General features: G+C 43.4%; 2 protein-coding genes across 2 annotated transcripts; both read right to left on the bottom strand.

Moving 5' to 3' along the window:
- Window positions 1-271: 271 nt before the first annotated feature.
- Window positions 272-11,629, bottom strand: wasf3b (WASP family member 3b). Its single transcript, XM_076761278.1, has 9 exons — window positions 11,537-11,629; window positions 6,087-6,243; window positions 4,253-4,387; window positions 3,959-4,112; window positions 2,981-3,098; window positions 2,604-2,785; window positions 2,186-2,458; window positions 1,384-1,694; window positions 272-583 (listed from the first exon to the last, which is right to left on the bottom strand). Exons 2-9 carry the CDS (start codon window positions 6,217-6,219, stop codon window positions 426-428), a joined length of 1,464 nt encoding a protein of 487 aa, XP_076617393.1. The 5' UTR covers window positions 6,220-6,243; window positions 11,537-11,629; the 3' UTR covers window positions 272-425.
- A 1,539-nt stretch (window positions 11,630-13,168) lies between these two features.
- Window positions 13,169-21,048, bottom strand: cdk8 (cyclin dependent kinase 8). The gene is made up of 13 exons (XM_076721447.1): window positions 20,575-21,048; window positions 19,070-19,145; window positions 18,491-18,601; window positions 17,616-17,756; window positions 16,856-16,913; window positions 16,645-16,776; window positions 16,385-16,528; window positions 15,488-15,557; window positions 15,234-15,306; window positions 14,932-15,029; window positions 14,668-14,746; window positions 14,379-14,537; window positions 13,169-14,231 (listed from the first exon to the last, which is right to left on the bottom strand). The coding sequence occupies exons 1-13, from the start codon at window positions 20,700-20,702 to the stop codon at window positions 14,106-14,108; spliced, it is 1,395 nt and encodes a 464-aa protein (XP_076577562.1). The 5' UTR covers window positions 20,703-21,048; the 3' UTR covers window positions 13,169-14,105.
- Window positions 21,049-21,148: the final 100 nt, after the last annotated feature.

Here is a 21,148-nt window from a genome sequence, read left to right as displayed (position 1 = left end):
TATACATGAAATAAGCACCTTCACGGGGTGTCTATAGTGTTAGAACAGGTAGAGAAACAGCCACAGGGGTGTATTCACAATGCTTTGAAATATATATTTTAAACTGAATGTTAATGTTTCAGAGAGTGAACAGCATTACAGTATATTACTAGTGTCTTTACAGTGTTTATGCATCTTGAATACACCCCCAGATTTCCAGTTTTGGGCCATTCAGCTTATATCAACCTACAGCATGTGATTGTGTGTAGGTGTGGTGTGTGTGTGTGTGTGTGTGTGTGTATGTGTTTCCAGCAACAGTGTGTGACAACCTGTGAGTGGTACAGTGGGCATTCTTTCAAGTGAGTGTGAGACCGGCTGATTGTTTGTGTTCTTGTGTGTGTATCTTCAGTGGTTAACCTTTTTTTTTTTTTTTTGTTTAACGTATGTTAATCTGACCAGTCGTTCTCCTCCAGCTCGGAGTCGTCCTCGGAGTCGGAGTACTCCACTGCGATGCGTCGCGACAGGATGGTGGCCACATCGTTTCCGACTGGCTCCCTCTTAGCCTGCTGCTCCTGCTGCTCCTGCACCTTCTTCAGCTGGATGCCTGCAGGAAAATATGAGATGCTTTTAACGGACACAGTGGCTCCCCAACTAGTGTAGAGTATCAAAAGTAGCTTAATTTCAGTGCTGTTTTCCTTCATTATAGATTGTTAAAATCACAATAACATTTCTAACACGGCTAATACAATGGATGTAAGTAAATGTCAGTGGGAGACTATGACTGACAGTTTGTGACAGTTTCACCATTACTTAAAAATTGGTGGCTTACATAATGTTTTAAATTTGTGTTTCAGATACTAAAGATAATTAGAGGATTGCAGCGATGATGCTACGTCCCTGCGGATGTAAATAACAACATTTATTGTATAAAAAGAGTTTGGTCTTTGGTGGCACTCTCTAAGACGCACAGGCAAAATATAAAAATCTATCTTTAAACGTTTTCTTGAGCCACGTAGTTGCAGTACTCAAGATCCAGGCCACTTCCTGTCATATCTAGACAATTCCCAATAAAATGTAGGTCACAAACATTCCTTTATAGCCATTTCTTACTAAAGTTTTGAGTTTAGTGTATTTACAATACAATGGATATACACTTGCAATTCACGACACATTGAATCCCCTTTGAGTCAATGTCATAAAAAACAATGAAATATAAAGATTTCCAGGCAGGTGAATACTTTATCAGCACTGTACATGTTAGCGCTGTTTCATTATTGTTATTATTATTATTATTATAGGTTGTTTTAAAGGTAACACAAATGTATATTGTTCTGAAATAAAAGCTACACATTTACATTAAAATGACACGTGACAACTGGCACACACACACTCTGCAGCTCTTACCCATACGAATAGCAGCCAGCAAATCACTGCGGGCATCGTTGACCACTGTGGCCTCAGCAGGTGCAGAGGACATCTTGTGGGTTGTGATGTGGGAGGCACCAGCTGGAAGGGGAGGAGGTGGGGGACCGGGGGGAGGAGGAGCTGCATGGGCTCCAGACACAGGTGGTGGAGGCGGAGCGTAGCCACCAGCACCGACCATTGGACCAGGAGACATCGGACCTCCAGGAGGTGAGGCAAAGGCAGTTTGGGCAGAAGGGATGAGAGGGGCTGGGGGTGGGGGAGGGGGACCAGTGTTGGCATAGCCATCCATACTGCAAGACAAGAGAAACAGAATGAGTAGAGGGTTAAGAAACATTACAGCAGTCTGTACTCAGGACAGCCATCAGGGTTTGAGAGTGAAGCATAAAGACACTGAACCACTAGGTGGCAGCAATCGCTCAAAGTTCATGTCAGTGGATTCAAGTACAAGCCAGTTGACATGTTGAATATATGATTTGATTAAGGAAGAAGAATAATGGACATGGTACCCTGCTGGCTGCTGGAGTGTATGTGCTGTTTGAGATGAATTAATGAATATATATCTCATATTTTGTTGCTCATTGTTAGCAAAAATCAGAAAACCGGAAAAAACATCTAAACTTGTAAGTAAATTGGGCCACTTGTGCAGCAAAAGCTGAAAGAATGCAGCAAATAAACACAGAATATAAACCTGAATTAAGATGTGAGTGACTGTGAGGACACTTTGAAATACAACATTAAGAGCATGTGAAGAACGTGTGTTCCATCGACTCTGTATTTTTACCTGTAGTCCATGGGTGGAAGGGACATGGAGCCACCGTTCATAGACTCAGTGGGTGGAGGAGGCAGTGGGACTTGGTGGTGGTGAGATCGGCCCAGTGTCCCACCCTGATAGGCCATAGTCCTGCCTCTACTATCGTGTTCGCCTACTCCACGGTGGCCGTGCCCTGCAGCCATCTGAGCAGCCAGGACGCTGGGCGGTGGGCCGGAGTAGGTGTGGGCATGGCCGGCATGGTTCATGGAGTTGGGGTAGTGGTGCTGATCAGCACCGTGACCCCTGATACAGACAAGAGGAAGAAGGAGGAAACGAAAATGGAGGGGGGGAAAGAATGGCATTTAAACTTCAACTTTTTGCTTATTGAGTTGAAATTATACAAACATATAATGATTCTTGGAAGAATGAGGAAACTTCAGCGACCTACCTGTTCTCTGGCGACATGGAGCCCTCAGAGGAAGCCCCTCGGTCTCGGTGTATGGTGTGCCGGTGGTCCGGCCTCAGCTCTTTATCCAGAGCCATCATGTTCCACTCCTGCCGACGGTTCCTCGCCTTCCTGACCTTCTTCACCTCCCTCTGTAACGTCCCATCCACACAACGCCTCTGCTCCTAAGACAGAGGAAGACAACATTTATCTTATTTTGTTCAAATCAAACTATAATGACCACTTTAAGGGCTGTTTGTGGCCCTTCACTGTGTGACTACTTGCAGGTGATGTAAAATGTCAAAATTTGATGAAAATAAACCTGAATGGTATTTTAAACCATAGCATGATCTGTGAGGTCCTTGTGGACAGACTTCTACCTTCTGCTTCCTCTTCTCTTTCCTCTTATCCTCTGTATCCTGCAGCATCTTCTCCTTCCACAGGTCGAAGAAGTAGGAGGGATCAGTGTAGAACTTAAGTGCTTCCTTGTGGTCATCCCTACAGAAACAGACAACAACAAGGTTAAACAGGGGTACAAATGTCTTTGCATGGAAACCTGCATGAAGTAGAGTCCATTCATTGTCTTGTGTTGGCAGAATGACAAGATAGAGAAAACAGTAGTAATGCCAGGCTCAGCGTCTCTCCGTGGGGAGACTAAGTTAGGTATAAAACATGTGAAGCTATGAATATTGCAAAAGTGGGTGATGGAAGAACAAGGGTGAACTTGCGCTGCATTTTTATCACAGAAACAGCATAACTGGAAATGACAGGATGAAAGAGTGAAGAGGCAGAGCGGCAGAAAGGCTGGAGAAAGAGGGAGAAAAGTGTGCTATGTAGTCAGGGTTAGGAGCTGGATTCCCACCGGAGCCAGCCATGCTAAATATGTAATGCACTCAAAGTACTGGAAAGCGCACTGGATGAAAGCAGCGACCAAATAGCAGGAGGATATGGTACCAAATGTGCTGTTTCACTGTGAATGTAGGTCAGAAAAGAGGCAAAATCACATGAAGAACAGTGGATGATATGAAGTATTACTGTCAAAGTTTTAAAGTAGAACACGTGGTTTTAAATTCGAAGTTTAAGCCAGTTTTGGTCTTTCACATTGTAAAACTGCATTGTGTAAAGACACATGCTTTGTTTGTTTCACACTGTTAAGACCAAGGAAAATAAATACGTTCAGCACATTAAAGCTGAAATTATATGACAGTCAAGAAATGTTTGAATTTCATCTGGACACAGGTGTTTTCACTTTTTAGGAATCTGCGTTCTATAATTCTATTAAATATGTCGTGATTATGCTTCAAGAGCACGCTGAGAGGTCTGAGTGCCTGGTGAGTGTTTGCATCAGCAACACTGACCTGTAAGTTGAGAGGATGTTGAGTGGCGGAGGCTTGTCACTCAGATTGTACATCTCTCGGACAGGGTTGGGCACGCTGCTCTTGGACACCACCTGCTGGTCCTGAGTGGTGGAGCTCTTGAAGGCTTTCCTCATGTTGATGTCTTGTAGGGAAACTGAGAACAGAAAAGAAGGAAGAGAGGACAAATGGCTGGTCAAATGACTGTTCTACTGAAGGAGGAAGGAAGAAACAAATAAACAATGGACAGTGAGCGATGACTTGCTTTTCCCCTCAGGCCTCTAACATCTGACCCACCTTCTTCTACAGTGGAGTCCAGCTGTGTGACCTTGACGGCCAGCCGGTCAATGCGGTCCTGGAGAGAGTTGGCACGCAGATAGAAGGTGTTGGCCTCGTTGAACAGCTCGCCAAAAATGTCCTCCGCATGTTTACCTGGAAAGGGAAGACACAAGGAGACAGAGACGGGAAATTTGAGAGAAAGACGGAGACTGGTAATCATTATCTGGAGCCAAGTAAATCCCCACAGAGACTGAAGTCCAAAATCAATACCACAGTAATGTGACACAACGTGAAGTCTTGAGTCTGTGCGGGAAATGGCATCTCACAGAGCTCCATATAGCAACATTCCTCATTAATAAATGAATCTGCACTGACTACAGAAATCCCAGGCCTGGTAACATCTTCAGAATGGACCATAGCACTTTTTTACATTTTTTACACAATTCACACTTGTGTTTTGTGTTTTGGGTAATAACCCTGAAAAGAAGCAGTGATCTGGAATGGGGTTTAGTAAAAGCCAAGGGAGGAACCACACCAAATTAAAAGTTAAAAATGTGGCATGACTGGTAGCTCAGGGATAATGGAGTTGTGAACTACAGCCTGTGGGGTCCTTAGCTCGAGCAAAAGCCTTTTTATTAAAAGATTTCTAAACTGGGCAGTACTTAAAGAAAGGATACAATAAAAAATTCCTCCCCAGGATGTCAACAGGTCAAAAACCAGCCAAGCTTCTTTCAGCACTGCTCTAATAACATTGTTTAATTATAGAACACTGTGTAAAAAGGTGGTATGGCAAACCCACACAAACACATGCTAAGGGCTATTTGTATCCCTCCTGCTGACAGGATGGGCTGCAGGAAAAATATTTAGAGGAAGGAAGAATCACAGATCCGGCCTGCTGAGCCCAGTCAACTCTGACCTCTCCTGAGGATTCTTGCAGTCCACATACAAACACACATGTGCACACACACATGCACAGTGTATGTCATCTGTGGACACACCACTGCAGGCCTGTGTGGGCATTTATATATAGCCCCCACAGCTGCTGTTGAAAGGCCCACTCCCAACGCAGGAACTCGACACAATACGAGACAGACAGAGAATGGATATGACTGGGTCAAAAAGTGGACGGTTAACAGCAAAAGGACAACTTTAAATTTATGCTGCTGAACTCTCAACAGTGTTAGTGTGAGAGAGGGAAAATGGGTGCAGCCGAGGAGAAATGGATGAAGGGTAACTGTCAGATGACAACACATTACACACTGTTAACGGGTTAAGAGAGAAGGACATGGGACTGCCAGGTGGATGGGAAGATAGATGCTCTTGATGCTGTAATGACTCTGTCTAATACATTTACAGTGAGCATAACAATCAATATTGAACAGTTCTGCGCATAGACACAGTTAACACACACCCATTCAGTCATGCTTACAAAAGCACACTGAAACAAACACACACACACACACCGTCTATCTACACACAGCCATCCACATAAGTTCATTTTTGCAGAGCTTTCTAAAAGGATTACATTTCAACCCTCCATGTTCCAGTGCGAGCCGCTCTAAGTCTGCTGCTAGCCCAGTGACCCCAGGCCATGTAACCATGACAACCCCAAATCAATCACAGCTTCGGGATTAATGATGAAAGCATGTGATCTTGTCCTGCCACAAAGAGGCTATACACAGCGCAGACAGTCGTCACGCTGAAGCTTGTGAGGTTATCGCCTGAGGATGCTGTAGTTTCTGTTTCCGACGTCACACGAAAGCCTTGATTTGTGTTTTTGTCCTCTTCTAACTCTCAGGCTCTTAGCAGCTGTTTGTGCACACGCATTTGTCTACGTGAGTGTGTGTCTTACTCAAGCTGCTGAGCTGACGGATGATGGCAGAGAGCGTGTTGTTCATCACACACTCCAGCTCGCTGCCGATGCCCTCGGGGAGCTCCCCTCGGCAGAGGTGACGGGGCTCGATGTTCCTCTTCACCAGCGGCATGGCGAGGCCTCACACCGACACAGACTGCAGGGAAACAGGGGGGACAAGCACACACTGTTTTAAGACACTTGTACTCGGCTTAGAGAGACCGTCTGCGATAGAGAAACTGGCAGACCAGAATGCCGCGGACACACACCGCTGTGCACATCTGCCAGACAGCTGGGAGAAACACACCAATACATAACAGTGATTGGGATGATAAGAGGGTAGATACTGTGTGTGACTTTCAGGGTTTGTACAGCTTTTCCAGAGTAAAATTCAATCTCTTTTCAAGCACTTTCAAGGCACCTAAACCAAAGATTTACACACTCTCAAAGCCTTTATCGTCACATCTAAATTGTTAGTATAAATGCACTTGCAAACAACTGTTTATTGGATTCCTTTACACCCACAGCAATTAATGTCTATTGTTCTTTTATTTTACCAGCTGCTCATATTAACTTTGATTGTAGCAGTAGATTGTAGAGAAAGAGATCGACAGAGGACGTATCCAGCTATGAATGATGAGTGAACCTGGCAGGAAACGACAAGGGGATTGTTCATTTCAAATATTAAAAGATTTTTTGGCTCAGTGATTGTATGTATGACCTAACGGATTAAGCTGAAAATCAGGCGTTTTTCCAGGAGTGAATTCAAGCATTTTCACATTCTTGAAAACAGCATTTCCAAACTTTTCAAGACTTGTCCAAAACATGCCAATTAATTTGCTGATTATAAAATGTCAGAAAATGGTTTCTAGGAGCCCAATTTTACTCATTAAAATAGGTTGTTTAGTCCGAGCAACAGTCCAAAACTAGTCAATAATCGATCAAAGGGGACTAAGAAAACCAGTAAATATTGAGAATTAAGAAGCTGGAGCTACAGACTTTTATTTACATGGTCTATTTTAATAGATCTATTAATTGACTTATCATGTCAGCCCTCGTTTAAATGTCATCTTTTCCTGGTCTTAAAGTCATAAAATGATGATAGTGAACATGAAGTCAAAGTCAAATGACCCTACAATATCTGTTACTTCCCTGTTTCACAGAATGACCTTCATATAATTACTTCTGTGAGCGTAGTTTCTGGAGTTGTCGTAGTAAGAGACAGCCTTTTATCGTAATGTGTTTTCTTTGTTTCGGTTCATCCTCTGCGTATACAGTATGTCGTATGTAAAAACGACAGCATGGGTGAGCCGGTGGCCAGAGAACTGACAGTGATGACCAACAGTGTCCTAAAGCCAAAAGACTTGTGGCAACCAGCAGAGAGATTAAAGCATTAGGGATGGGAAGATACAGGGTGCCAGCTAATCCCAGGCTGGCTTGTCACTGGCCCAGCTGGAATCCTGACACAAACAGAGATTCATTGATATGGTCAGACAAACACCACAAACACGAAAAACGATGGAGCACACCAACGTCAAACAAGAATTATGTAAATGAACGCACAGGTGCAGAACAAGACAAACACCTGAAGCGCACAAACACACCTTCAGCTTCACCAATTTCTCCTGTGTTGGACACATTAGCCCCTCCTGTGGCAACTCTGAACTGGACTGTCTAAATAAAACCCTCACTGACTTGGACCAAACACACCAAACTCTCTGAAGTTCAAAGGACCACAGACAATTACACAAAGCAGGAGAAATCCCAGGGTGCTCCAGAGCAGCCATCTTATCGGAGCTTCTTCCTGCTTCCTGTTTTTGAGGTCTCAGCCTGACTCCTGCTTCCTGTGTCACATCTCTCCTTCCTGTCAAACACTTGGCCAGAACAATACAGCTATGGCTCAAGAAGCAACCAGGAGGATGGACATGGAAATGGATGGAAATATGCACATGCCCTTTTCAAAACCACCTCAAACAAATTCTTACATTCATCAATCAAATGATTTGCTCTTAACTGCAGTTCCAGAGTTGATACTGTGCAGCTACGCCAAAAAAAATCACTTCAGAGAAAAACAGGTTGGATAGACACAGGAGCTCTGGCAGTGTGACAGAAGGCTAATAATAGCCGACAGGCACTAGAAATACAATTCTGGACCTTACAGATATTCATCAATGATCACAAGAAATTTTATTTGATAGCAAATAAGTTATAAAAAATCATTTTCAAAATCATTTTCAACCTATCACCACTTCAAAATATAGACCTAAATGGCTCCTAAATGGCTTAAAATATCTATTTTCTTTTTTGAATGAAGAATTATCTCATGAGAGACTAAACAGAAAGGCAAGATTACATCTTCAATACAATAAATCACCAACAAAGCAAGCAGCAGTGCTGTGCTATCAGTGCCTCAGCAGAGAACTACTGTAATTACAGATCGTTTCATTTCAGCGGTCCAAGACAGAAAAAGAGACGCTTCTGTTGACTGAATTCCCATCCATCTGAGTCCTCATCTGGCCCTGTTTTCTCAGCTAGCGACCCCCTGCAAACCCCAACAGCCTCATGCCAATAAGAGATAACAAAGGGTAAAATTACACCATCATTAGCTGCCACACAACCCACTGAATACAGTCTGGTTTGGAGCAAAAGATCTGCTTGGATTTAGCCATCTGCATAAACATTTTGGAAACGCTGTGCTTTTTGTGGGATAGGATAGGACGGGAAGGAGGTGATGCAAATGAGAAGATTGCATGTTTTTGCTTTTACTGTCTGGCTGGCATGACAATCACATCAATGAGGCGAAATAATGAGCAACTGGGGGCAAGCAGGAGGAGGGACGGGCCTTGTCTGCTTGTGAGAAATGAGGGGAAAGTAGAGGCAGAGGAGGGTGCAAGAGAGAGAGACACCAAGTGGGATAAGACAGAAAAAAGACAGTGAATGAGACAGTGTGTGAGAGAAGAGAGAAAAGGGTGTGTGTAACACGAAGAGGTGGTTAAAGTATGTGTGTGTGTTTATGTGTTTGTGTGTGTGTGAGAGGGAGAAAGTGGGAATTGGGTGGGGGGAAGGGTAGGAACAGAGACCTCGGGGAAGCCACTGAAAGGTTCCCAGGACAATAGAGCTCCGTTCACACGGCAACAGCACTAGCTCTCCCATGCATCCTCCCCCTCCTCCTCCTCCTCCTCCTCTTCGACCTTCTTTAAGGCCCCCTGTACTCTTGCAATGAAAGCGTAGCAAGCGAGCGCTCCTCCTCCTTCATCCTCCACTCACTTTGGGGAGAAAGACGGGGGTAAGAACAGCAGAGTTAAGACTGACCATGAGCCCATCTCACCCCCAACACCACAGAGGAAAACACTGGTTTATGCTTTCAAACAGATGCTCACTCTCACGCTTCATGTTCCTCCCTCTTCCTTTTTGTCATGTGTTTGGATGCTTAATTTATTGCACCCCACCATGCATACTTAGGCATTCAGGCATACAAACACGCACAAACACACCAGGTAGCCTCTGAAATGTCCCATTAGCAGCATGTAAACAGTCCAATCAGCACCAAAAATGTCTTTGATCCTCAGAGGGGTGACATTCAGAGTAAAGACGCACTTCCTCTTTGACTCCTGCCAGATGCCCACATCTCTCCACCATCACACAGAGATTGAAGAGACCTTTACTACAGATGTGAGAACTCCATTAAGACCTGAAATGGAAGTCATTATCAATTTATGAGCCGGGTACAGCTTCTTGTGTTGCAGGCTGTTTTGCTTGTTCTGATCTTATGAATAATGCAGTCTGGATTACGTCAGGTCACACTGCCCTAAATATGACGTAAAAAAATTCTGCTGTGACACTGTGCCTGTCCAAGAATGTTGAAATATTACTCAGGGGCAACCACGGTGAAAGATTCATGGGGCTGTGCTTGTGCAGAGTAAAAGTAGCCTATCTACTGAATAGTGAATCCTAAGAGTAGACCACGGAGCTTGACAAGGTTGTAAACCTTCTTTTTTGCAGCCAAAAAGACAGAATATCTGTTAGGTCTGGGCAATAACTGAATGTCATCAATTGACTTTTAGCAAAATTATAATCTGATTATATAATCTTATCATCCTCTCATTATAGAAATTTAATGATTCAGAGAAAAGCTAACAAAATGTATAGCTTAAGTGCTCATTTTACACAGAAGAAGAGTTTGGGTCATTGTTTTGAACATCAATTCAATTATATAATGTGATTGTGTACTTTTGTCATATTGTGATATACAGTGTATGTATAGATATCTGAAATGATGCAATGGCTTCAACCATACCACTTAATCTGTTGAGTAAATCTGCAGGATTACACTTACTCAAATAACTGACTTTCTAATGCAAACATAACCCCAAACTGTCATAATCCTAATACAGTAGGATAAACATCTGATTCCTTTGAAGCTGATCAATTAATTCAATTGATTTATCAAGTAATGAAAACACCACATGTGGTTTTCAGTTTGACAGTTGCAAATATGGTCTGCTTTTCTTTTAAATTTTTAAAATGATAATCAGATTACGTGAGCAATATTAACTCTAAGTATTTGCATTTTGATTTGTGCTCATTTTGCCATTTCACAGATTACATCACTCAATAATTAATTAATCTAAAATGTGGTCAATTCAGTGATTGATAATGAATAGTTGCAGTCTTGACATTGGTGATATCTATGCTATGAATATAAGGTACATTATCATTCTAATATCAATATCTATCACGAAGATGCCACTATTTCTAATCTATTAATCGATACTCTATTTGGATTTTAATCTTTAATGTTATCACATGAGTGCCAAAGTTATTACATCTGTACTATATTGATGTTTCATGCCTTAAAATTCCCAGTGTCTCCACACACACACACACACACACACACACACACACACACACACACACACACACACTCCCTTTCTCTCTTCTCCAAAGGCTGACACACGCACGAACACGCACATTCACGGAACACACAGACGCATACACACAAGCATAAACTAATGGCAACCGCGATCAATCACTGTTCCGCACCATCGCTTCCCGTTACTGATGGATTGACCCACATCTGTTCGTCTGCATCGGTTCCCGTGAATTTCTGACAGCTTTATTTTAATTTTATGCAGCCGTTTTCTGTCTAGGTGTCTAATAAACTGATTTAACACGCCGGTGTACAACCAACGTCAATTATGTGGTCAAAGTTACCCAGCAGCGGAAAAAATATAACATTTCTCAGGCAGGTTTCGGCTACGGAGAGTCCGTTTATTATCCTCAGTTGGGGGTCCGTTCCAACTGACCACTTGGTTAGCTAGCTAATGTCCAGTGGTCGAGTTCTTAGTTTGGACAAATGAGACGACAGTCAACAGAAATAGCCACACACATTTCACCATGTAGACAAAAGGTGTTATTAGTCGTTGTAAAAAGTATCATAAGCCCCTCACCAGCTCTTGAAATATTAGAAGAATTCAGCCCGTCCGCATGTCCCGTTAGATACTCCTATTAGCTCTTCCATCCTGTGTCCCCCAGCCCGTCTGGCCACTCGGGGAAAAAAAAAAATCCTTTGAGGACGGGGACACGCCCACTGACCACATTCACCAATCAAATCTCCAAGCAGTGGCTTTAACACATGATGGGCGTTGACATAAACCAATGGCATCTCTCTAACTGATTGAGTGACAGAGAGACTCCCCAGCTCGAAAGCAGTGTTGCGAATGGAAGAGGCGGGGCTACTGTTGGGCGTTGCTGAAGAGCTTAAGGTTTTGGGTTTTTTTCACGCAACTGGGTCCCATTGCTTGTCAAAATTATTAGGGCTTTGAATTCGTCTTAGGGCCTGTGGGGATTTTACAGACACAAAGACATATTTAAGTAACGAGCAACAGCAGAAAATTGCAAGCCAGAGAGGTTTTTAGGGGGTTAGTAACATGCTTCAGGCTGTGATGCTGGGAAGCTGGCATAGTATTGTATAACACACTGAAATAGATGGACCAGCATCCTGCAGGAAGAGGTTCAATGAGAGGACTTGCTATACTTAGATCTGAGCTTTACTCTCCCAGGTGTGTTCACAGACAAAAACAGTCTGAAGGAGATGACAGCGATCAAAGCAGGGAAAGGGAGCAAAGAATAGTCTCTGGACTGTAAACTGGGTTTAGTCCATTCGAGAGGGAAAGGGAGTTTCATTATTGAAAATGCAGTTCTATTCCTGAACAAGATGGGAAGCCATGGCCTGCATTTGTTATACAGCTGTCAGTTTAACATATATAATTGATTTTGCCATGAATACCAAAGCGTACATGTATGTGATAATGCAATAAAGTGGGGCAGTTCAGACAGAAAAGGCTATGTTGGCACTTGTGGACTTAACAGCCAATCTAGAGCTTTTTGTTAGAGGTTTGAGGTTCTGAGAAGCTGTAGATTTCATGTTGACAACAGAACAGAAAATTAATCAGCTACAGTTTTGATAGCTGTCATTTTTCAAGGAAAAATGCCATATATCCTCTGGTTAAAGAAAGGTGACAATCTGCTGCTTTTCATTGAATATTTACAGGTTTTGGACTGTTAATCAGACATTAATTTGTCTATTAATCAAGAAAATAATTATCAGATTACAGCTGCAACTAACGATTATCTTCATTGTCAGTTAATTGATCATTTGTTTAGTGAAATGTCAGAAAATGATGAAATGAAAAAAAATGTTCAAACCAATTAAGTGATTATCAAAATAGCTGCAGATTAATTTCATAGTTGACAACTGATTGATCATCTCAACTCCATGTCAGACTAATCAATAATAGAAATAAGAATTTGTTGCAGCCTTAACTTAAAAGTCTGCTGTCTTAAACTGCATATTAAAGGGTCCTTACAAGTCACGGACAATGAGGGGTCTAAAAAATGTGAAAATCAACCTTGTTGTGAGCTTTCTGTAATGCCGGATGTTGTCAGAAGCACAAAGACTGATGTCAGCTTTAAAAATGTTTTCTTCCAGCAATTCTACATGCATTTCCTGCCAAAAGGTGAATACAAACCTGCTCTGGTTTCCACCACTCATCAGCTGCTCGCACATAATATCAGCAGGATCAATGTTTCCACTTTTATTGTCAGGATACTTGCTTCATGTAAAATATTTCAATACAATACAGTACAATGCATGTTCCATCTGCCATCCTCCATGCGATTGGTTGGTTTTGTCATCATGTTGTAAGGCTTGCCCACAGCATACAGCAGCAGAGCGCTTTGCCACTCTTGCCATGAAAACAAAACCATGAAAACAGATTAAATTATAAACTACTAAAATCTTTTTTGTCATTTTTTTTGTCCTTTCTGAAAACCCTCAATGCCACAGCTGTGGGGGCTCCACATCCTCCCAGCATGCTTCACAGCAGCTCACTTCAGTCCTTAGCTGAGGCCCTCACAGGGCCATACATACAAAATAAACAGACAGACAGACGGACAGACATGGAGACAGACAGACAGACAGACAGGAGGACAGTCGGACAGGGAATCTGTCACCGCTGGCAGTCACATAGCAGCTTTCAGTCTCATCCAAACTCCAACGGGAAGAGGGTGGGGCGCAGGTGGAGGTGTGGAGACAGGTGGAGAAGAAGAGGGCAGGAGATGACACAACAGATTAACATGTGTCCTCCCAAACCAAGCCATCTTCTCTTGGCTGGTTTGATCACGTCTGAGTAACAGAAACAGGGTGGATTCCACCTCAGTATCCACCGCTCTCATCCTCCTGCCGTGTGTTTCACCCACCAGGTTTTGCTCTATAGCGGTGTTTCTAATACTGGGGTTATGGTGTGTTACCTTTAAGTGTACACTGTTGTCATTCTGACCTAACAGACTGCTGCAGACAAAGTGCCCTCTGTGGGGTGGGGGCAGGGTGGTTGGGCTGGGGGTTTGTTGCCTTGGACATCCCCACATCCCTCAGTACATTCATTCAGGTGGGCATGGTGAGGGCTGTGTATGCGTGTATGTGTGTAAGTATGTATATGTGTGTGTGGGAGGGGTGTCTCAGTAGCGGTGGGTCTGGTGGGAGTACTGGGGAGGCTGTTGGGAGGTAGAGGAGTATCCCATGCTGCTTTGGGGCAGTGATGTGCTTGGTCCAGGGTTCTGGTAGGCAGCATGTGGATTGGAGCGCTGCACAGAAGAAGACAGTAAGAAAATATTCATTAAACCCTCATCAATTACAATCTTTGGGCAAAACGTCGCCTTCACTTTTTATGTCAGAGCCCTCATGGTTTAAAGGTTTACAGGTTAATTGATCGATGAGAGAGAAAGACGCACCTGGTAATCTGAGGTCATGATGAGGCCACCTGAGGTAGTGGTGGGAGGGACAACTCGCACCTTCTTCAGAGGCGGGCCCTGGGCGTGGCTGTTGTCAGGGTTACCAGTGTGCCCAGCCCCGTTCGTGTGGTTGTTTCCCTGTTGCTGCTGCTGGTTCTTCTAATGGTTTAAAAAAAAAATGCTCAGCCCTATTGTGTATTTGCTACCTCTGTGCAATGTTTCACTTCACCTTTCTATATATATTCATGTTAAACGACAGCAGAGACAGTATTGCACACGGATTTCTTACTTTGTCTGCCTTGTCCTCTGGCTCCTCCTCTGTCAGGAACTCCCTCTTGGGGTAGGGAATCTGGCAGCCTGCAAACACACTGAAACAATGCAAAGAGGCTTGTCAACGTAAAACATTTATTCCCATGGCTTGGAGCTTATTGTCTGAGGGACCTGTTCAACGTGGTTGATGTCTCTCGGTCATGTGACTGAAGCTAAGGCGCAGCACAAGATAGATAAACTAGAAACAGTCTATATGTATGTGCGTGTCTGTGCTGTGACTCACTCAGAGGTGGGCAAGGGCTCCTCCAAAAAGTAGGGGTCCTGCATGGCCTGCTCAGATGTGATTCTACGGATGGGGTCCATGGTCAGCAGCTTCTGCAGCTTTAATGAATTGCAGACAATATTAGCCTCAAACAAGAAACCATGAATAGAAGGGACATAATGACAAAGCATGCCTCATTTGTCATGGAGAAACAAACTACAGCTGCATGGTTGTTATGAATTTGTCATCGTTACAGTACTATAATGTCTAGATGTTATGCAAATGACATGGAAATGCCTGATTACAGAGGCACTGTAACTCACCAAGTGGAATGCTTTGCTGTCTGGTTTGACTTTATGTTTTTCCATGTACTTTATAAGGCTGCAGTTTGTGTATCTGTGATAGAGAAGGAACAAATGTATCAATAGCAGTGCAACTACCCGACCATTATATGGTTAAGTAAAAGTTGCATACAACACTCAAAAATGTCTATCTGCCAGCAGACAGAGCACTTTGCTTTGCTCTAACTTTGTTTCTGATCTGAGAAAACTGGGACAGCAGTGCTCTGCAGACTCACGTGTTCCTCCTAAAGTCTTTCATCAGCGTGGAGTGTTCTGGCATCTTTTTGATGTCCTCCCAGTCTTTATCTGTCAGTTGAGGGAAAGACAGGATTACACCACATCACACCCTCCCCTCCCTTCAAGAAGAGATTATTTAGGTTGTAGGGTCTGGATTACAATCTTTTTAAGCACAAATGCCCATGAGTTCCTCACAACAACCCCTTTTACAACAAGAGAATATCGAGCTTTGGTTTTAACTTACAGGTCAAGGTCTAGGTATTTATTCATATACATAGCTAAAAATGACTTGCTAATCATCAATTATCTCTATGCTTTTCAACATAAACCCCCATTTCTTTAACTGCCAAACGCTGCAAAAGGATAGCAAAATTCATGTGGCTGGATATCCTGCAGAACCAAAACAAAATCTATCACACAGACTGGTGAGTTACACAACTAGAGCAGCAGAGATGGTAGAAGGAAAAAAAAGATCAGAAGCAGCTTAAGTGAACTGGAAAATATAGGCCCAAATGTAGCCCTGCAAGTAAAAGTTTCTATGTTTGTGACTTGGCTTCATCTATCGTGTCAGTTGATGTTCTGAGCCCACAGATCACATTACTGCCTAAAGAAACAGGAGCAGGACCAACGAAACAATTTTCCTCTGCTAAGAACACAAAGTGTTTATCCTTCCACGGCATTCTTCCATTGAAAAGATAACACAGCAGCTGTGACACTTTGGTATAATAGCAGCTGAACAGCATTCACATATGTGCATTGTTAAAATCTGAAGCGGATATTACCATTAATGTCACAACTAATACATCCCCTGAAGCAATTCAGGCATAGCATTCACAAATCTAATACTTTAAAATCGAGCACTTTCCCCTTAGAGTCTGGCAGCAATGGACCCTCACCTGCAGGGAAGCCCATGACATTAAAGATGCGGTCCAGTTGGTCGTGGTGGTAAGGGTTACTGGTCTTGATGTCCTCCTGGCGACAGTGGAATATGGGCTCAGACGTCAGCAGCTCTGCAAAAATGCAGCCAATCGCCCAGATGTCTGAAAGAAAAGCAGAGTATGCAACTGACTTAAGCTGTCACTTGACTCAGTAGAACTGGTTGCACACATTCATTAATGGGATGCTGCACAGACTGATGGTGCTGCACAATCCTGACCGATGGCTTTGGTGTAGTGCCGAGCCCCAAGCAGTAGTTCAGGTGCTCTGTACCAGAAGGTGACCACCACGGGGTCGAGATCGGCTAAAGGCTTCAGCGGTGAATTGAAGAGACGGGCAAACCCCATGTCCGCTGCAGGATAGACATTACAATCAGTAAAGTGACAGAAAACTTGAACAGTAAAGGGCTAAAAAGGAGGCAGTATACATACCAATCTTTACTCTACCCCTTTCTGGCCCTTCCCCCATCACTAAAATGTTAGCTGGTTTCTGGAAAGGGGAAAAGAGACATAGCAACAATTGTAAACATGTTTCCACACTTCAAATATTTCAAATAATGTCAAAAATAGACTGAAATCGATTCAGAGATTCAGATTAGTTTGGCCCAGATGGTGAACTACAGTCCTGAATATGGCGTGCTCTCAAAACTTTGTTGCTGCCCCCCAGTGGACAAATAAGCCCACTGCACCCCACAAGGGGCAAGGGTTACCTTTTCCCTGATTTTGTCAGCATGTGGCCATTAAAAGCAGATGATTTGGCTGTTAAAATTTGCAAAAACAACTGGATTATTTTTAAGTTCTTAGTTTCCAGAACCAACAGCAACACCAGGAGGCTTGTGAAGTTCATTCTCCTGAAATACAACTTGTTAAAATAAACTTTAATGACATTAACTTCCACCAAAACAACTCTAACACATAATAATGCAGAACAAGCAAACGAGGTTAACTCGAACGTGTTCACAAATCATCGGTCTAGACACATAAAACATTTAAAACGTGAAATAAAGCAGTTATGAGCCATAACTAAACACATGCATTCTGACGCAGCTTTGCATGCCCTTGGCTGATTCTCTGCCCAATCTATCTTACAATCTCTCATCAACTGTTGCCTTATTTTGCCTTCTACCTAAATATTTTCTCCCTCCCCCTCCTCTCCTCTCCTCTCCTCTCCTCCCCTTCCCAGTCTTCTTACAAGGTCTCTGTGGAGAACCCAGTTGGCGTGGAGGTAATGGATGCCATCCAGGATCTGGTAGAGCAGAGACTTGACCATCCCTCTAGGCAGCTGAAGTGGCTTCTTGTTGGCCTTGGACGCTCTGTGGAACTTAATAATGTGCTACAGAAAGACAAGATCCTATTAATTGAATTGCGGTGTGTCTGCACATGATGACTGAAATCTATCATTTTGTGTCATTTTCTACATTCCCAAAAGTAAGTTTATGCTACTGGCAAGATGAATAAAGCTGATGTTTGTGGCATGTGTTTCCACTTCCATGGGAGGGGAATGTGAGTGCTGCAGCTTTGTGGCAGAAAATGGCATTTAAACTCAGTTCTGATTCGCTGCCAACTGTAATGCTGCAGAGGTTTGACGACCAAATGCTGAATTCTTCTTGGTGTATGTGCATGTTTTAATGAGACTTCACAATGCATAATTAGCACCATTTTCAGTCTCCTTCCTCACAAATGGCTGATGAGGAATGTGGGTATATTCATCAGCACTATGAGTAAGTCTCCACTCATGAATGTCTGTGCTTTTGGAAATATTCATGATATGTGCAAAGCAACAGGAGAGGGCATAAAAATATATAACCTAATTGTAAACACTGAGTAAACTAAAAGTACTGCTTTCAAGTGCTCACATAAATTGGAGGCAATCTGCAGTATGTGCATGTGTGTTGGTCTAAACTAATGAAGTAATTATCAAAAATGAGTTATACAGAAAATATCCACATGCATTCCAACTCATACGGACATCTTCAGTAGACAAGACTGCTGTGTTTTTGATAGGTCATGCCATGCAACTCCAGTGTGTGTTTTGTGTGTGTGTGTGTGTGTGTGTGTGCATTTTACCCAGAGATCATGTTCGGCGTAGTCAAAGAGCAGCCATACTTTACGGTCTGCGTGTGATAGGAAAACCTTCTGCAGTGAGATGACATTGGGGTGCTTCAGCTCCCGCAGCAGCTGCAACACACACACCCAATGAGAGGACCGAACACACCCTCATGGCAGAAATCATGAATGACAAACAGCCAATTTATAGTAATTAATGCATGAGTTCATTGCAAAAAGTGAGGAATTTATAGCCAATTATCATAAATAATACAAATGTTGGTAGACACAGTATCACCTGTGCAACTGAATGCAATACCATAAAAAGATGTGCAACACAATTTTAGGTATATGATGTCTGTCTTATTGTTTTTTTGGTTGCATGCTTTATATGAATGATTTTCCCTGTGTGCACTACATTAATGTCCATTTTCTAATTTGCTTTCTGTGAATCTTTCTAGCTCTCGAGCTGTATGTCTGTTGCTTAACAAAAGCTACCTTGTGACGGTGATTCGAACATTACATAAACCACCTTGGAATGGCATGAGGGTGCTACACAGAGACCAAACAAAGGGATGGAGTAAGCCAAGTAGTTCTTACTGCAATCTCTCTGCAGGCTGACATGGAGATGCCAGTGCCTTCAATCTGCTTGAGGGCGTAGTCCTTATCGTCCTTCCTACAAACAGAGAGAGGCAGAGCAACTTCAACACCAGGCCAGACTGCAGGCCCCCTGAGAGCTGTCTGCACAGAAACATAAAGAGGGGCACTTGGCAGCTGGCACAGGGACTCTGAGAAGAGGCCGAGTTGCATTACCTCCAGATTTGTGTAATCAAGCTCACCTCTGAGGCTCAACACAATAGAGGGGGAGAGGAAACAGGCCCTGTCTGGCAGCTGGCGAGGGACAAACAGAGCACTGGGACTGGCTCTCACTTGAATGAATTGGGTACAGCCCCTCCCTCTCCCTGGCCTAAATCATCTCATAAACCCATGCTTTGTGCCTCCTCAGGCCTCCTCCAACTGCTGCAGCACGAATTAGCTCACAGAGTCTCATAAACAGCAGCCTCCTAAAGTGAACACAAACATCTTTAAACACTTTAGGGCTCCTTTGTGTGGTTCCGGCTGCCAGTATGTCCGGACTGTGATAATGGGCCTGAAGCTGCCTTCAGCTCTGGTCTAGACTGTTACAAGGAATGCATTAGAAAGAGTAGGAAAAAGGGAAATAAGTAAGAGGATCTGAAATGAAGGTGGGTGGCACCCTGATGTCCTCAGGTGCGGATCATGAACCACAGTCTCTACAGGTCAGGTGCAGCCAGGGACCTTTGTTGCATGTCATTTCCCACCTTCCCCTCCCCTTATTTCATGTAATCTCGCCAATATTTACTGAAAGGCAAAGAAATGCTCAAAAAGTACTTAAAGAAGAGAATGAAGGTGGACAAAAAAGGAGCATGAAAGCACCACAAATATAGGCTTGTTAAATTATTATTATTATATCATATACTCAAATAAATGATGTTTTAGTCGAAAAAAAAACAGCATTAGCTTTACCAAAGTAGCAGAACATCAAACATTAAAACCAGCTCTGATGCGCCAGACTCCTCTTAAATAAAAATAATGACAATAATAGTTTTAACCATTTCACACAAAGCCTTCAGAATGATGGCAACACTCAGAGATCTTTACCTTGAGATCCTTCACAAGTGCTTGCACATGCATCTGCTGTATCCTGCATTAACCACATCACATGCAAACACACCTTACTGTCGAGCAGCAACACAGAACTAAATAGATGCCTGCGATGTTTCAACAAAAACAACACCACAAGTCAAGCACACCACAGTCACTCAGGTAAACCATATGTCAGTGCTTTTAAACACGTCACTGAGCTGCATCAGCATCCTGACAGCGCAGGTAATTTCAATCCCCTGCCCTTCACTCTGATCTCCCGTCTCTCTGCATAAATCTCTACCGACATGCCTCTTTTGCCCGTTGCACACGATTCCAGGCTTGATGGGGGAACTGGGAGAAGTGATTAAAATGTATCTGGTAAAGGGAGGACGGCTGGCGAAGGGTTCACTGGCTAGAGGCCTTGCTGGTCATCAACTCACCCATCTTTTCTCTTCGCCTTGTATACATGACCGTAGGTGCCTCTTCCCACTTTGCATCCTTCGTACTCAAACAGGTCTTCGACACGCTCTCTTTCGCCGGTCAGTTTCACTTTAAAATCATAGTCCATTTTCACCACCGTTAGGGCCAAGTGTACCCGCTCCTTCCTTTTTTAAAGCGTCGCTTGGGAGGCAACTACGCTACTCCAACGAGCTCGGTTTGGTAATTCGGCGAGTTGCCTTCCCCAGCGTGGCCCTTTCTTCCTTCAGCCCAGCTTCCACATCGAGTTTTCGGGTCAAATTGTTTGTACCGGAGGGGATGCGCGGTGCTCGGAGACAGTCCAGGTGGAAAACGAGCCCGAAATATATTCCTTTCTCTTGTTGCTGCGTTTCTCCCAGCCGGTATCTGCTCCAAAGAGACGCACTTCACTCGGCAACGACGACGTATTCGCGCACGGCACTGTCGTAAAATGTCGTAAAGACAGCCCTGCAGCAGAGAAAGAGCTACAGAAAACGGGTAGACAGACTGCACCACGTGGGTATTCATACTCACGTCTATTTTCATTCAATCATAACA

This window comes from Chaetodon auriga, chromosome 21 (assembly GCF_051107435.1).
Source record: "Chaetodon auriga isolate fChaAug3 chromosome 21, fChaAug3.hap1, whole genome shotgun sequence".
Lineage (NCBI taxonomy): Eukaryota > Metazoa > Chordata > Actinopteri > Chaetodontiformes > Chaetodontidae > Chaetodon > Chaetodon auriga.
This window is presented reverse-complemented; position numbering and strand designations above follow the sequence as displayed.

Excerpts from the sequence above, each read along its gene's own strand:
- wasf3b (XM_076761278.1), bottom strand. The coding sequence starts at position 6,219 with ATGCCGCTGGTGAAGAGGAACATCGAGCCCCGTCACCTCTGCCGAGGG. Across the intron at positions 3,099-3,958 it reads AACATCCTCTCAACTTACAG|GGATGACCACAAGGAAGCAC; the intron begins GTCAGTGTTGCT and ends CTGTTTCTGTAG. Across the intron at positions 2,786-2,980 it reads AAGAGAAGAGGAAGCAGAAG|GAGCAGAGGCGTTGTGTGGA; the intron begins GTAGAAGTCTGT and ends CCTCTGTCTTAG.
- cdk8 (XM_076721447.1), bottom strand. The coding sequence starts at position 20,702 with ATGGACTATGATTTTAAAGTGAAACTGACCGGCGAAAGAGAGCGTGTC. Across the intron at positions 17,757-18,490 it reads ACGCCGAACATGATCTCTGG|CACATTATTAAGTTCCACAG; the intron begins GTAAAATGCACA and ends GTCTTTCTGTAG. Across the intron at positions 15,030-15,233 it reads ACAGCAAAGCATTCCACTTG|CTGCAGAAGCTGCTGACCAT; the intron begins GTGAGTTACAGT and ends AATTCATTAAAG.